Raw genomic sequence first — 15,243 nt, forward strand, 5'->3', positions numbered from 1 at the left:
TTTATAAGAAAAGCAGGAAAATTCTACGTGCTAAAAGGTCGCTTTTCCTCGACATTGTTTTATTTCTATAAGGCTTGATTATCCACCTCTTAGCTTAACCCAATACTTTAGTGTTTATCAGTTAGAATATTGAACCTAAGAAACACCATTGCTTAACTTAACTACTCAAAAGATTGTGGGTACTCAAAAAGATCACATTTTACAGTTATTTTTTCATGTACTTGCTAATATATATTGAGACAGATTTTCTTACCAAAAGACTAATTCACACCTACCTATTTTGTAGAAAGAATAGTGAAAACATTAGGGTACAAGAAAAGAGACATAAACTTTTTAGGAAAACTTTTTAGATATATAAGAAAATAAGTTTTATGTCATGACTGAAATTTGAAAAGGGATAAAATGTAGGCTAAATCTTTTTTTTTTTTTTTTTTTGGTTTTTCGAGACAGGGTTTCTCTGTGGTTTTGGAGCCTGTCCTGGAACTAGCACTTTTAGACCAGGCTGGTCTCGAACTCACAGAGATCCGCCTGCCTCTGCCTCCCGAGTGCTGGGATTAAAGGCGTGCGCCACCACCGCCTGGCCTAGGCTAAATCTTTTTATGCACACACAAACACATGCACACATATGGTAATATTACCGGAAATTTTTTGGAAACTGTTTTGTTTAATAGAACGTTGCATCACACAGAGTTGTAATATGCTTGTTTTCTTTGGTATTATTTTCATTTGTATGTAGATTTATTTTTATTTTTAAGTATATATATATATGTAGGGGGGATGCACATGAGTACAGGTGTTGGCAGATGCTCCCACATCTTCTGGAGCTAGTTATAGGTTTTTTTAAGCCGCCTTATGTGCTATTAGGAACCTAACTGACATTCTTTATAAGAGCAGTTTGTGCTCCTAACAATGGAACCATTTCTTCAGGGCCTTGGATAAGTTTATACTGCTTTGCTACCTGAAGCAGAATCTTGCTCTGTCATTCAGGCTGGCCTTGAGATCAGGATTTGCAGCAATCTAATCGCCTTGGTACCCTGAATTTTTGGATTGGAGGTGAATTGTCTTGTTCTTCAACATGTGATTAAATTGCCTTTTCGAGACTGTAGTTCATTGATTCTGCTGAGTGTCAGCTCTAAATTGTTCTCCTGTTCATTGGAGCAAGGCTCGCATCACTAACTTCTGAGGCTCACTTACCTGATAGGTCTCATTACTTATATTTTCTACCGCTTTCACACCCCATTTCTAAAAGGGAGGCTTGAAAGTATCAGGGTCCCGGGCTCTTCCACTGGTGCTGCATCATAACACAGTAGCAAGGGCCTTGGGGTAGCTGCTCCTATTTACCTAAGACAGTCACTCATCACAGCAGCAACAGACCTTTCATAACCTCAATCTTTCTTACCCCAACTTTATTAAGTGCAATTCTAACCCGGGAAGAGTTCTTAATTGAGGTTTTATTTAATGAAATAACACTGTAATAGTTAGATGTGGGAAAGTAGAAACATCGCATCAATTAGTTCATTGGTTTAATGAGATGACCTTTGGAAGTCTTTGGTTGCTTAAACAAATTACTCTTGCTCTGCATCATGGTATAAATCCCTCCAAATCCATGTGCCACAAGTCAAAGTTGTCAAACTGGAACTATCTAACCATATAATACAGTAAAGAACTTTTTATTAGACTACCAATATTATAGGAGAATTTAATAAGGAAACATGAAATACATGAATTTAAGAATTAGAGGTGGCAAAAGTGTTCTTCTGCATTGGAACACAATTAGCTCATTTGTACAGAGAAGGAACATACAATAAATCCCCGTGCCTACAAATAATTCTGAAGTTGAGGATATCCAACAAAATATTTCAAACATTTATTAAGAGGTTTTCTTAATAATTCAATTAAATTTTTGAATTTTAACACAAAGTAAATTCAATTTAAAATTTAAAATTGTAAAGAAACTTTTTCACAAACTCCTTTTATAACATCAGTCCCTGCTCTCCTCAGCTAATCTTATACTTTGTTATTCCAGTTATTTTATTTCAGTTATTTAGCTTTCTGTAAGCTGCATATTTATGATAGCTATTACACTGTGAGTAATAACCAGTTTTCCATAGACTTAGGCTTAATAGTTCTTATACTTTGTAAATCAAGTAGTGAGACATTTTAATCCCTCTAGAAAATAAAAACTTAAAAAAAATGAAACTTGTTTACCCACAAATTAAACTCTTGAGATGAAGAATAAAATAATTTTAATTTATTTCACAGTAGAAAACACTATAGTAAAGATTAATTAAATTTCCCAATAATACTATCTATACAAATTTGTATGTGCATATAACCATATTCATTCTTTATATACACACCATGTAAACATAAATGTTTAATATAAAATTCTGTATTTTACTATTCTTTTACTTTTAAACATTCTATAAAACACACACACACACGACATCATTCATGAATTCAGAATACTTTTTCTTGGCGTCTGTCCTAGTTAGGATTACCATTGCCATGATAAAACACCATGACCAAAGCAACTTGGAGAGGAAAGGGTTTATTTGTTTTATGCTTCAACAACAATGGTCATTATTAAAAGACATCAGGACAGGAAGTCAAACAGGAAAGGAACCTGGAGGCAGGAGCTGATGAAGAGGCCATAAAGGGGTGCTGCTTACTGGATGTTTCTCATGGGTTACTCAACCTATTTTCTATAAAATACAAGACTACCAGCCCAGGAATGGCCCTACTTACAATGTGACAGGGCCTTCCTCAAGTCTTACTAATTTAAAAAATGCCCCACAGGCTTCCCTGAAGTCCAGTTTTATGTAGGAATTTTCTTAGCTGAGGCTTCCTTCACTCCAGTGAGTGTAGCTTGTGTTAAGTTGACATATATCTAGCCAACACAACATCCCTAAGAAAAATAAATTAATTACTGAGACTAGGAATGTGAATAATTTTATAATCTAAGTTTAATATTTGATTTTTCTGGTACTAAAAAATGTAGAATTGGATTTTCAGTTTTCTCTCCTTTTCTCCCATAATTCCTCTATCTCCTCGTGACTTCATTAGAGGAATGCCCTTTTTGCTACTTCTTTTAACATCTTTAAAAATTAAATGCTTCTAGTCTAGCATGTGAAAAATTCATTCTGTTAGATCTTACCCTTGTGGTGTAGGCTGCCTCAGGATCATCTTCCAGTACCCTAGAAAGCCCAAAGTCAGATACTTTGCACACAAGGTTACTGTTGATTAAGATGTTCCTCGCAGCAAGGTCTCTATGCACGTAGCCCATGTCAGAGAGGTACTTCATTCCTGCAGCGATGCCTCTCAGCATGCCAACAAGCTGAATCACAGTGAACTGGCCATCGTTTTTCTACAAAGACAGTGCAACGTTAGGAAAGCTGTACGATTCACAGGAGTAAAATTTGGAAAAAGCCTTCTTTCATTTTTCAAATTACTGTTAGCACCTTTCAGAATGAAAATGCAATTTCTACTCAAGGAGGAGGGACTGCATTAGAAACCACAAATTTAACTGATTGTGTTGATCAGGTCAAACCCGGCAAAGACTTTGAAAGTCCTTCAAAAATCTCATGCAGCACACAAACACATGCACAGACATGTACACATTAAAAAGAGGCACTTTAAAAAGAGAGTTTCAGTGTATGAATAAAGATTGAGAAACCAGTGTAATAGGATATATAAAAGACTAAAATTCATTATATGCATATCTGAAACCATCAAAGAATCAAATAAATAAATAATGTTTTAGTTATCTTCTGAATATAGCTGCCTATCAAAAAATTATACAACAGAAATTATACAACAATGTACACTCTCCCAACATGTCTTAACATAGGTGTATACTATGGGTTTTAACATATTCCAACATGTTTTAACATAGTTGTATAGATATATACGTTCAGGGCAAAGGCTCGAGTACATTTTCTATAAGGAGTTGTATATAATGGGAAAATAACTACAGGAAGAAGAAATAGACATGATGAGTGGTCCATGAAGCAATTTATTAGAGTTGTGCTATCTTTTGATAAGTATTTGATATGCAATCCTTAATTATTAAGCAGAATAAGCCAAAAATATTGATTAAAACTGACATAAAGAAGACACACAAAATAATATGTCATTATGTCTTCTATTTATTTAAGAGACAAACATTTTGGGTCTTGACGTGATAATAGCTCTGATAGTATATGTCTCTCTACTATCAATAATTACTTGAAAACTTAAATTGTGAGAAGTTATGTTTTGTTCAATTGAAATTACTATTAACTAATTCATTTATTTTCAATATATTTTACTTACTTCTCCTGACTTCTATCTGACTTTGAATTCATAGAGATCTACCTACATCCACACCCAAGTGGCACCATTAACGGTTTGTCCCAACACACTCAGGTGTGCTTAATTTACACTTTGTGTTATTCTAGTGCCAGAGATTGCGTGCCACTGATGGTTTTAAACAGATTCTTTTTTCTAGTAATAAAAGTAATAAGTCCATATTTAAATTTGAAAAAAAAAATAGTGTGCAAGGAGGAAAACATGGACCACCCATAGTTGAATTGTGTTATTCCCTAATAATACTACTTTTAATTACTTCTTTTCTTTTTTCTGTAGGTAGTTCTTTTACTACTCAAGTGTAACCATATCTTCTTATCTGTATTCTTTGCTTAATAGTGCTAAGCACATAGCATGCATATCATTGTATGCTATATTGTACCTCATGTTATAGACTATTTAAAAAAGTATATGTCATTTAAAATAATCCACATTGCTGCCTTTTCATACATTGTAGCTTCTTTCTGTCATAAATCAGAGGAATCTGCTCATTGCGGCAAAATAGAGCCCACCTTGGCTAACACTGAGTATACAATGAGGTAATTTAAAAGCTATCTAGATAAACTTATTGAAGTAAACATGAAATGGCCCAAGGCAACTCAGGAGTCTCTGCAGTGTGGATGAGAGCAGGGATAATTACTGAGCACTGGATGGGAAAATATCAACAGTTCTTAGAAGTCTGTTGTTTTTGTCAAAGGCATTTAATGTAACAAAGTTAAATGAACTCATAAAGCTTAAGTAATAGCTTGAATTATTTTGAATAAAGTGATGATACAAATCCAAGAGACTGGAAAACTTGTGAGTGCAGAGAAGTGAACTGGAAAGAAGCTGGTACATTGGTGCAGGTTGGGGATTAAAACAGAAACTTTACATAGAAATGAAACGCTGCCATGATCCGTGCACAGGCCCCATTCAAAGTTGTCACCAATTTTATAACAGGACCTTTCCTCACCAGAAGCAACACCCACTACATTGAATTTATATCACCAGACTATAGGTTACTCATATATAAAATGTTACAGCATTTAACAGAAATTATTCATGAGTAAAGCAAGTTGTCAATATTTAAAACTGGGAGGTGTGCATAGAACTCTTTTAATCCTCAAACCCAAAATGCCTGATAATATTGGCTATATTATCTGGTTGATGACTTTTCTACTGAACCCCCTTAAAGGGCCCATGATGCTTATAGACTCCAGTTTGGCATCTTAACTAATTACCTGCATGGATATTTTAGACACATTTTCTCTGTCCATTAGTATACACATCAACAACTGTGTATACCTATATCACCCTGTCAAGGAGAAGGTGCATAACAAAAGAAGAAGCAAAAAGAATATATGAGTTGAAGGATGAGAAGGAGTGCCATGAAATGCTGTCTTTTGGACATGGGATGGGCACAGCACAAGCAAACTCACTGCAGCTGTGGCCATCTGCAGAGAATCTATACAAAATGGCATCTTTCAATATTCTATCAAGGATGGGGAAGGTCTCAACAAACATCCTTCCCTCCCTAATGCTTGTTGGAAAGGGGGGCACTGTTATCTTAAATGCAGTGTTGTTCATGACCAGCAAGTGACTTGCCTCCTCTGATTATTCAAGCTACACAAATGGAAGGCAGTGATCACGTACACATATGCGTCAGAGAATATGGAGCAGAACTTGCTGGTAAGAAGAAAATGTTCAGTAGGAGTGGAAGGTACTTTAGAGAAGGGAATGGGGCAAATATGACAAAAAATCATGTGCATGTATGAAACTCTCAGAGTATAAATAAAATTATTTCATAATTTTGAGTATTTGTATAACATTTTCTTTCTTCCTTATCTCCCTTAATTTTTTCCTTTATTTATCTCTACTTTCATTTTATTTAAAGTAAGAATCTACTTAAGTAAAATTACATAACCATTTAATTGGATTAATATAACTTTTCTGAAATAAATGCCTTTCAAATATCAGTTTATTGTGGAGTATAATGGTGCTAACATATTTTGAATCCATTTAAAACTTTACCATTAAGACTGTTCAATTTTAACCTCATTCCTTGGGCAAAATCCATGTGGCCATAGACAGCTCAAGTCAAGCCACGTCTTACCTTTAAAAATGTGTCCAAGGAACCGTTCTCCATATACTCTGTCACTATCATCACAGGTTTGCCTGGAAAGAAACAGAGTGTTGTCAAGGGTGGTCAGAGAGTGCCACATTTTTCATTAATGTATTTAATAATTTATTTACTTTCATTAGCTAAGTTTTGATCAGGTTTGTCCCGCATCTTCAGCAGCCTCAGATACTCCCACCTCCTGCCACCCACAGCTTTGTGTTCTTTCTCTCTCTTTTAAACAACTACCACCCAGAAAATTCTTATCTAGGAGATCTAAAGCAGATATTCTCGCAGTCACACTGCGGATATGTGTCAAGCTGTGATAGAGTTCCTGAGCACAAATATATTTATCTCAGCATTAAGTAAGTTACTTTGATTATTTGTTCATTTATTTATGTATTTATTTGTTTTTTCAAGATAGGGTTTCTCTGTAGTTTTGTTTTGGAGCCTGTCCTGGAATTAGCTCTTGACGACCAGGCTGGCCTTAAACTCACAGAGATCTGCCTGCTTCTGCCTCCCGAGTGCTGTATTTTATTTATTAATATAAAACAATTGTGGGCTGTATTGGAATACATGTAGATATATGCATATAAATGCACACATATATACATGTATGTGTGTGTGCATGTTTGGAAGAGCACATAGATTCATGTGCATGTCTTAGAATAATATCCATGTATGATCTCTACCTCTCTCTTATTCACCTGAGACAGGGCTCTCCTAGTTTGGTTACTGTTGCTATGATAAACAACCAAAACCAACTTGGGAGAAAAAGAGTTTATTTGGTTTTATACCTCTTATTGCTGTTTATTTGGTTTTATACATCCTAATACATGCCAATTTGCTGTACAATGAAAAGTATGGTGAGCATCCAAACTGCCTAGGCTCCCACAAAGCCAGTACGTGCAGTAGGATCAAAAACCCATGCCATTGTTCTTGAGTTCTCAGTAGTCCTCATTGTCCACTATGTTCAGCGAGTCCGGTTTTATCCCAGGCTTTTTCAGACCCAGGCCAGCTGGCCTTGGTGAGTTCCCGATAGAGCATCTCCATTGTCTCAGTGTGTGGGTGCACCCCTCGCGGTCCTGAGTTCCTTGTTCATGCTCTCTCTCCTTCTGCTCCTGATCTAGACCTGGATGGAGATGGGTGGTCCTTGGACTTCCCACAGGGCAGGGACCCTGATTGATCTTTGGGCTGACGAGGGAGGAGGACTTGTTTGGGGGAGGGGGAGGGAAATGGGAGACAGTGGCGGGGAAGAGACAGAAATCTTCAATAAATAAATAAATAAATTTAAAAAAGTATGTTGGGTAAAATTAAGCATTGATTTAAACTATTTTGAGTTAAGAAAAAGAACTCTAACAATAAAATGACTAGCTTTTATATCAATTATTTATATTACATATATATTATGTTAATCACAGAAGTGAGTTTTATACAACTATTAAGAACATTGTCATTAACTTAATGATATTCTCAGGATGAGTTTTTTAGTTAGGAATAGATGAGTTCAGGACACTAAATTAGAGCTCGCATATTTAAATACAAAATGCTATATAAAAGTGCAAACTTAGCTATAGAAAAATCTGACAAACACATATGAAAATATAATATAGACAGAAAAGTATTTTTTCATTTAAGATCATTTAAAACTACTATTTAGAATCATACGACGGTACAGTTTAATTTCTCACTCAGATGATTATGCTCTCATGAAGTACATTAGTAGCCATATTCTTTAAATGGAGTGTTACAGAGTATTACAAAGGCAGGAGACTATTCTTCATCCTCTTTAAAGTTTAATATTCTTTTTTATTAAAACTTGATTTGGCATTCTTGCAGAACGTATAATGAGAAGTGACTAACATTCAAGAGTAGATTCATGATATGCCCAAGAAACTTGTTAAAAAGAACTTATCAAGTTCAAATATGGACAAAACCTTGTTTCTATGTTTAAATTAAGATTACGACAAAAAATAAAGGATTATTGCTTTACAATTAGATGTCCAAGTCATAACAGTCAATACTAAAGAAACAACAACTGATCCTGGCCATGATATGGGAAAGGAGAAAACTTTGGATCCAGCTGGTAGAAATGAAAATTTATTAAACCATTGTGAAAATCAGAATTGTATTTTCTCAAGAAAATAATAATTGAACAGCTGAACAACCCAGTTCTATGACCTGATTTGAAGAAGCCTAAGTCACACTAAAGAAACATTTTCACATGTGCTCATTGCTGTATCATTCATAATAGCTAGGAAAGAGAGTCAGTCTAGATGTCTATCAAGAGATTGGTACATACAGATTATAGGGTATCCCCTACAAAATGTCCTTCAGCTATAGACAAAAATGTAATTGTGACATTTGCAGAAAAAAATGGGCAGAACAATAAATCATTGTTAAATGAAGCAAAATAAGCAAGACTCACAAATAGAAATTTGTATGATTTCTCTCATACATAAAATTTAGACTTAAAATTGTGTGGTGTGGTGTGATGTGTGTGTGTGTGTGTGTGTGTGTGTGTGTGTGTAGTCTCAGGTCAAGAAGGAGAAAGAGAACATGAAATGGGAAGAATAGAAAGGGGACTAGAAGCGTGGCTCACAGGAAGTGAGGGAGCACAAAGGTGAGAAGAAGAAATGGCGGTATCTGTAACATGAGAAGAGAGACTGCTGGAGGAAATGGAAAGTCAGCATGGGGCAGTGGGTGACAGAGTTGGGGAAAATTACAGTAGTTTTTAAAGTCAAGGGGTGGTGGCACATGTCTTTAATACAAGCACTTGGAAGACAGAGGCAAATGAATCTTTCTGAGTTCGAGGCCAGCCTGACCTACAAGAGCTAGTTCCAGAATAGATAGACTTCAAAGCTACAGAGAAACCCTGTCTCAATAATAATAATAATAATAATAATAATAATAATAATAATAATAACAATAGCTATTAATTCCTACACATATTTGTTTGCATATTACATTGTAACATTAAACTGGCATGGTTTCAGCGGAAATGAGTGTAGTACATAGCATTTCTTGAGGATTAATGATGTTAAAAGAAATAGCTGGCTTGAGACCAAAAGACTTAAAGCAATTAATCCATCAAATTATTAATTCTTAACACATGCCTTATGTTGAAGCTGCTGTTGCTTCATCCACAGAGCACAGGGGATAGAAAACCCAAGTTGAAGTTCTATAGATATTTCCTCATGCTCTCGGCAGCTTCATTTTTTTTTTTTTGTTTGCTACTATTTTCTGGGGGCTTTCATAGGGAACCACTGCTTTGTTCATTAACCTTTCAAATTGCTTAAGGTTTGCCGCACACAGTGCAGTATGATCTATTGCTGTTACTTCAGGATTTCATTTACTTCACCACGCTACCCCTTCTGGATGCTAGAAATGTACTGTCAATTCTAAACTCATTATGCAAATACTACACCTAGGCACTATTATTCTGACTTCCATTAGCTCTACTCCCCCATTAGTTGGACCTCCTGTGAATAAGAAGTGTCAAATTACATATGTAGATTTGTGGGATGGGGTGGGTGGGCTACACTGAATGGTCTCCTGAAGAGTCAGCAGAAAATAATTGTATTTCAATCTAACACTACATCCTTTATGCTCTAATATGACAGTTCTAATACACTCTCTCAAGAAAAATTGTTCAGCCTGCCAGCCTTAGGAATCAGCCTACAAAATAATGTGTTTACAAAGCCGGCAGACATCTCTCTGCAAAACACATACTTTCTTTCCTCTGTCTGCTGAACTGTTTAAAAGTGGAAACATGTCTTAAATAAAGCTGTGTGCCCGTGAGTGCAATAAAATGTGTTGAATGTACTCCAGGACTTCTAAATTTCTCATTCATTGTTTTCAAAATGGGCATATCTTCTGTTTGCATGCCCACATGTTAAACCACTCTTTTCAAAACATCGACCTTCAAATATAAACTACCTTAATAAGGATGTTACTGTTTCCTTACTTTTCTTTCCAAATGAGTTGGTTTAGGCATATGATTGAGTAATGCCGTGTTGAAATATGAGCGGCGGCGGGGCTGCGTCCCNAATAATAACAATAGCTAAAAACCATAACCCTACATTTTCAGTGGTTATGTCAGTATAACATGGAGACTATTTCATAAATATTTGTGATTTGTTTAGGCCAGAAATATCTCAGGGCCTGTACCTCGAGGCCTGTAGGACAGAGATAAGCCTGGCTCAAGTTTGAAGGATAGTCCTAAAGCTACCAACGAGGGATGAGACAGCAAAATCTAGGTAGATGTCCCTCCAGCCAGAGGGAGGGCTTGGCTGTCTCTCATTGGCTAGAAGTACCCCCACATCACACGATGTCACTTAACCTATATAAGCTGACACTCACAGTAATAAACTGAGTTCCTGCTTTGACTTGCCTCCCTATTGCATATGATTGTCCTGCATCATGGGGCTGTGGAATGGGCATATAGAGCACTCACTTTTTCCTGGGGAATTAGGCTAAGGAGGTCTGGCAATAGTTTGTGTTCATAAATAGAGAAATTCTTCTAATTTGAAGTTTATTTAATGATATGGAGGGTCTTTATTTTAATGGAAATCAAACAAATTCCAAAACTGGAAATAATATTGTTTGCTCTTTAAGTCTTATGCTGATATCACATTGTCCAATTTCAATGTTTATTTTTATGAATCCCTTTTCTTCCAAGAATCCATAATCTGTATGACCCTCAGTGTCAGATTGAGAAACAGCCTAGTTATTAATATTAAAGTTGTTTTCAGACTTTATACCAGTGAAGTATCTTGCTACCTAAATGTACACCTTATATTTATCTGCTTTTAGAAATCAATGCTACCAGGAATGAAACTTTCTCACGAAGAGGGAATATGTGTGTATATCTAATATTAGCTTATTAACACACAGCATACAAGTATTTCTATAAGTTATATCTAAACTAGAGATAGAAGTGTAGTTGCTGAAAGTAATTGCTGATAAAACAAAGTGGCCTAATTTTCTGGAATCAACTCAAAGTTTCTCTGAATCAGCCTTAGTTCGAGTCTTTGTTTTAATCTACCTAATCCATCCCTTCCTTACAGACATCCATCCAGATGGCTGTGATTATGACAAATTGTTACAAGAACTGAATTACTACAGATTTCTATGGAACACAGACCCTGATTCCCCTCATAGTCAAGTGTTAGTTCATAATTACAAATAGACATTACAATGATCAAAGGAGAACACTGATCTACACCTGTCCTTGTATTTGTGGAGCGTTTCTCTTTATCTGCTCAAAACAGATTCAAGTTTTTCTCTCCTTATAAGTTATTCTTTCTGTCTACCATGTGTATTTTAGACTGACTACTAATGGCTACATATTAGTAGTAGAAGATAATAGATGCAATCATTCCTTAGCATCCACTGAGAATTTTCCAAGACTCCATTTACCCAAATCTGCAGTAGGTTAAATTTGTTATATAAAACTATATGATATTTACAAATAGCCGATAAACATCCTGAGTAATTTAATGTCTTCTTGATTGCTTACCATACATAATATATTGGAAATGTTGTGGAGATAGTTTTATTTTTTATGGTCTGATAGTAAGGGAAATGAGTATACTTGTTTACTAAACAATCAATTCTCCCCTAAACCCCCCTCCTGTTCCCAAGCAATTTTAGTTACAGCAGGTTGAATGCTTGGATGTTAAACCTACAGGAAGCCAACCATATTTACAAATGTTAAGCCAAGGTCTAGAGGGTAGGAATGGAACAGACAGATATTTTACAAAACGTATCTCATTTTGCGCAATTGTATCTTAAATTTTATTCTCAGTTCACAAAACTTAGAGATAAAATTTCCATTGCAAAAAGAACTCTCTAACCAGAAAAGTGACTAACAATAAAAAAATACACATTTAGCAAAAGAAGGTGAATCTTTTCAAAGCAGACAGGTGTCTTGCCTATGAGATTTTCCAAACACTATTATCAAATTGTAAAAGTCAGATTAATTATGTGTGATAGTGTAAGTTGGGATGTCAAAAACAAAAAATGTAATTGGAGAAGTATGATAAGGACCTAAAATGCATTTCTAATTTCCAATGATGATGAAAAAGCTATTAAAATGGATATTTGCAAACAATTACAAGATTCTTTTGTTTATAAGAATAAGACACTTCAATATCCATGCGATTATTTTTTATGCTTGAGTCATTTTAATGCTAATTACATTTAGTTTGGCTTATGTTTTTTCTCAGTTACAGCTATCCAGCAAAAATGACATGGCAATAATTACCGTGGCTTACTCTAACCATTGTAAATTCAATAAAAGTGTATAAATCATTTTCATTATCCAGCTGGCAGGACAGAAAAAGTGTAGATCTGCCAATAATTTTGAAAGCATATTATCAAAAATCCATATAAAAAGAGCTCATAAAGCATGTCAAGACAGGACTTTAATCACAGAGGACACTCTACGCAGCTTTGTGTTATTTCCTGAGGACCTACGCCAGGCAATCTATGAAAGTGCGGCACATTATTTGTGGAATCTGCTTTCTATTGATTCTCATAAACTAGCTCTTATATCTTGACTTATTAAATGTCTATCTATGCAAGAAACTATGTTATTAATTGTTCCTAAAGTTCTATAATCATGATATGAGAGTTGGTTCTTCTCAGGGCAAGTAAGGCTCAGAAAGATTCTTACTAAGTTTGACAAGAGAAAGTCATTTAGGAAGGAACAATGGAGAGATGAGAAGGGTTTTGTTTCCTTTTAAACTATGATTTCATAATTCCAAAATATGTATTGCCAGCCCTCATTTCATTTTATACCCTAAAGTATGTTCAAGTTTTCACATGCTCATGTGAACATGATACAGGCCATGTAATTATTGACTCTCTTATAGAATTCAGCTTCTCTCATTGTTCTCCTTTTACATTTTTTTCTGTGTCTACTTTTGTTTGTTTGTCTGTCTGCCTCCCTGCCCCTACATACTTCAGGCAATATATTGTGATATAAGCTGCAATTTCACATGTAAGAAGTATCTATAATTCTTTAGCTTAAGAAGCACAAATATAAGAGTTGTAATTGAGTTTGCTTTGAAAAGAAGGAAGTGTATTTGCTACTCAATCAGTGTAAGTTTTCATTCATGCAAAAATTATTTCTGGAAGTTAAATACATCCTATATACTTATTGTTCTAGTTATAATTTATTACAGCTTTTAAGTCTTTTGAGAATGGATCTTATAATAATACTTTACTTATGAAACAAAATGAATTCTTTCCTTTATAGTGTTGATTTTGATGTTTAGTTTTGTTTCCCTCTTTCTTGACAACAGAATTGGGTCCCATACTGTAGTCTAGCTTTACTAGAACTTGGTGCCTAGCAGAGTGGCCACAAATTTATGACTGTACTTGTCTCAGTTTTCTGAATCCTTGAATTCCAGGTGAGAGTCGAGAGGTCTGGATTCTGTGGTGTCTTTCTTTGAGCAAAAATGAACTACACATCTTAAAGAAAGGCAGAATACTGTTTTTCTCATCTTGCAATCTTATTACCCATATGCCTTTGTCATTTGAAGTAAACTCTGGGAAATGCGACTGTAGCTCTTACTTCTCACAGTGTGGACTGTGATAAGTAGCCAAGGCACAGCCTGTACTCTTGCTAGAAATGAAAAAAAAATATGTGTCCTCAGAGAAGGCAATGAAAAAAGATCCTGTATTTTGACAATAACCAGGAGGCGAGTTCAGTTCTGAGAAACATCAAACAAGAAACATCACAAATGCTGCAGTTAAATGTGGACTTATGTTACTTGTGTTTATACACTCTGCTTTTATGAAACCATCAGTTCATCAATAAACACATGACACCACTTCAGGCTACCAGGGAGTCTTTCATTAGGAGCATCATAATTCAACAGAAAACAAAGGTCAGAGAGGCTTTTTTAGAAACACTTTATGAGTGCTACAGGAGTAAATATAAGCCTCTGTCTATGGTTGTATATCTATGGTTTCATTTTATTGTTCCACAGTATTTGGGTTGTATTCCATTCTTTATACTGACACTTAATAGTTTTAAAGTGATTTTAGTTCAACCTTAAGGTTAAACCAAGGATAACACATGTAGAACCACTAAAGTATTAATGATCAATGCTAATGAAATGTAAGATCATTTGACTATAATGAAAAGAGATAATCCTTATGAAGAGAGGAAACAAACAAACATAAAACAAAACTACAGAGATTCTGGTTAGAAATATGTGTGTACATTTTATTTATGTGGTGTCTTTACTTGCTGGCTAAGAGATTATGAAAAATCACTTGTAAAATCTTGTAATTTTAATCAGGGCAAATATTCAATAAACAAAAGCTAGTGTGCTTCATCTGAAGTGAAATGATAATATTAATATAGGTGTAAATTGAAAGCTTCCTAACAAATCACATTTAAGTATTTAATTAGAATAATCTCAAAATGGATAATCCTCAAGTCAAAAAATGACTTCTTTATCTTGATGTTTGTAAAGTTGGGTATCAATAAATTATAGAGTGAAATTAGTTCTAATTATAAACATTACTTTTACTAGGGTACAGAATCTAAATAATCAAATCTAGCAACATTGTTTAATAATAAATTTTTATGAAACATATTTCTTCATTTCCAACAATGACTTATACTTTAGCTATTATCTATTGCTACAAATTATTTTTTCTACATGGATGGAACTTACATTCCTTAAGAAATGATATCTATTAGTATTTTTAATCATTATTCTCTATGTAATTCCTCAACGACTGCAAGTATCCTAGCAAGAAACACAAATACCAAACCAACT

The 15,243-nt window shown here is 34.8% G+C and overlaps 1 protein-coding gene across 9 annotated transcripts in view; it reads right to left on the reverse strand.

Annotated features, from left to right (window-relative positions):
- Epha5 (EPH receptor A5) overlaps positions 1-15,243 on the reverse strand; it is a 278,614-nt gene that overhangs the window by 19,822 nt on the left and 243,549 nt on the right. For all 9 annotated transcript variants that reach the window (XM_050150286.1, XM_050150285.1, XM_050150284.1 and 6 more), the window contains 2 exons: positions 6,440-6,501; positions 3,158-3,367 (listed from right to left, as the gene is read on the reverse strand). In XM_050150286.1, the coding sequence (XP_050006243.1) occupies positions 3,158-3,367; positions 6,440-6,501 (272 nt within the window). The remainder of the gene's footprint in view (positions 1-3,157; positions 3,368-6,439; positions 6,502-15,243) is intronic.

Source organism: Alexandromys fortis, unplaced genomic scaffold (assembly GCF_014885135.2).
Source record: "Alexandromys fortis isolate MF-2015 unplaced genomic scaffold, M_Fortis_MF-2015_v1.1 scaffold_0, whole genome shotgun sequence".
NCBI lineage: Eukaryota > Metazoa > Chordata > Mammalia > Rodentia > Cricetidae > Alexandromys > Alexandromys fortis.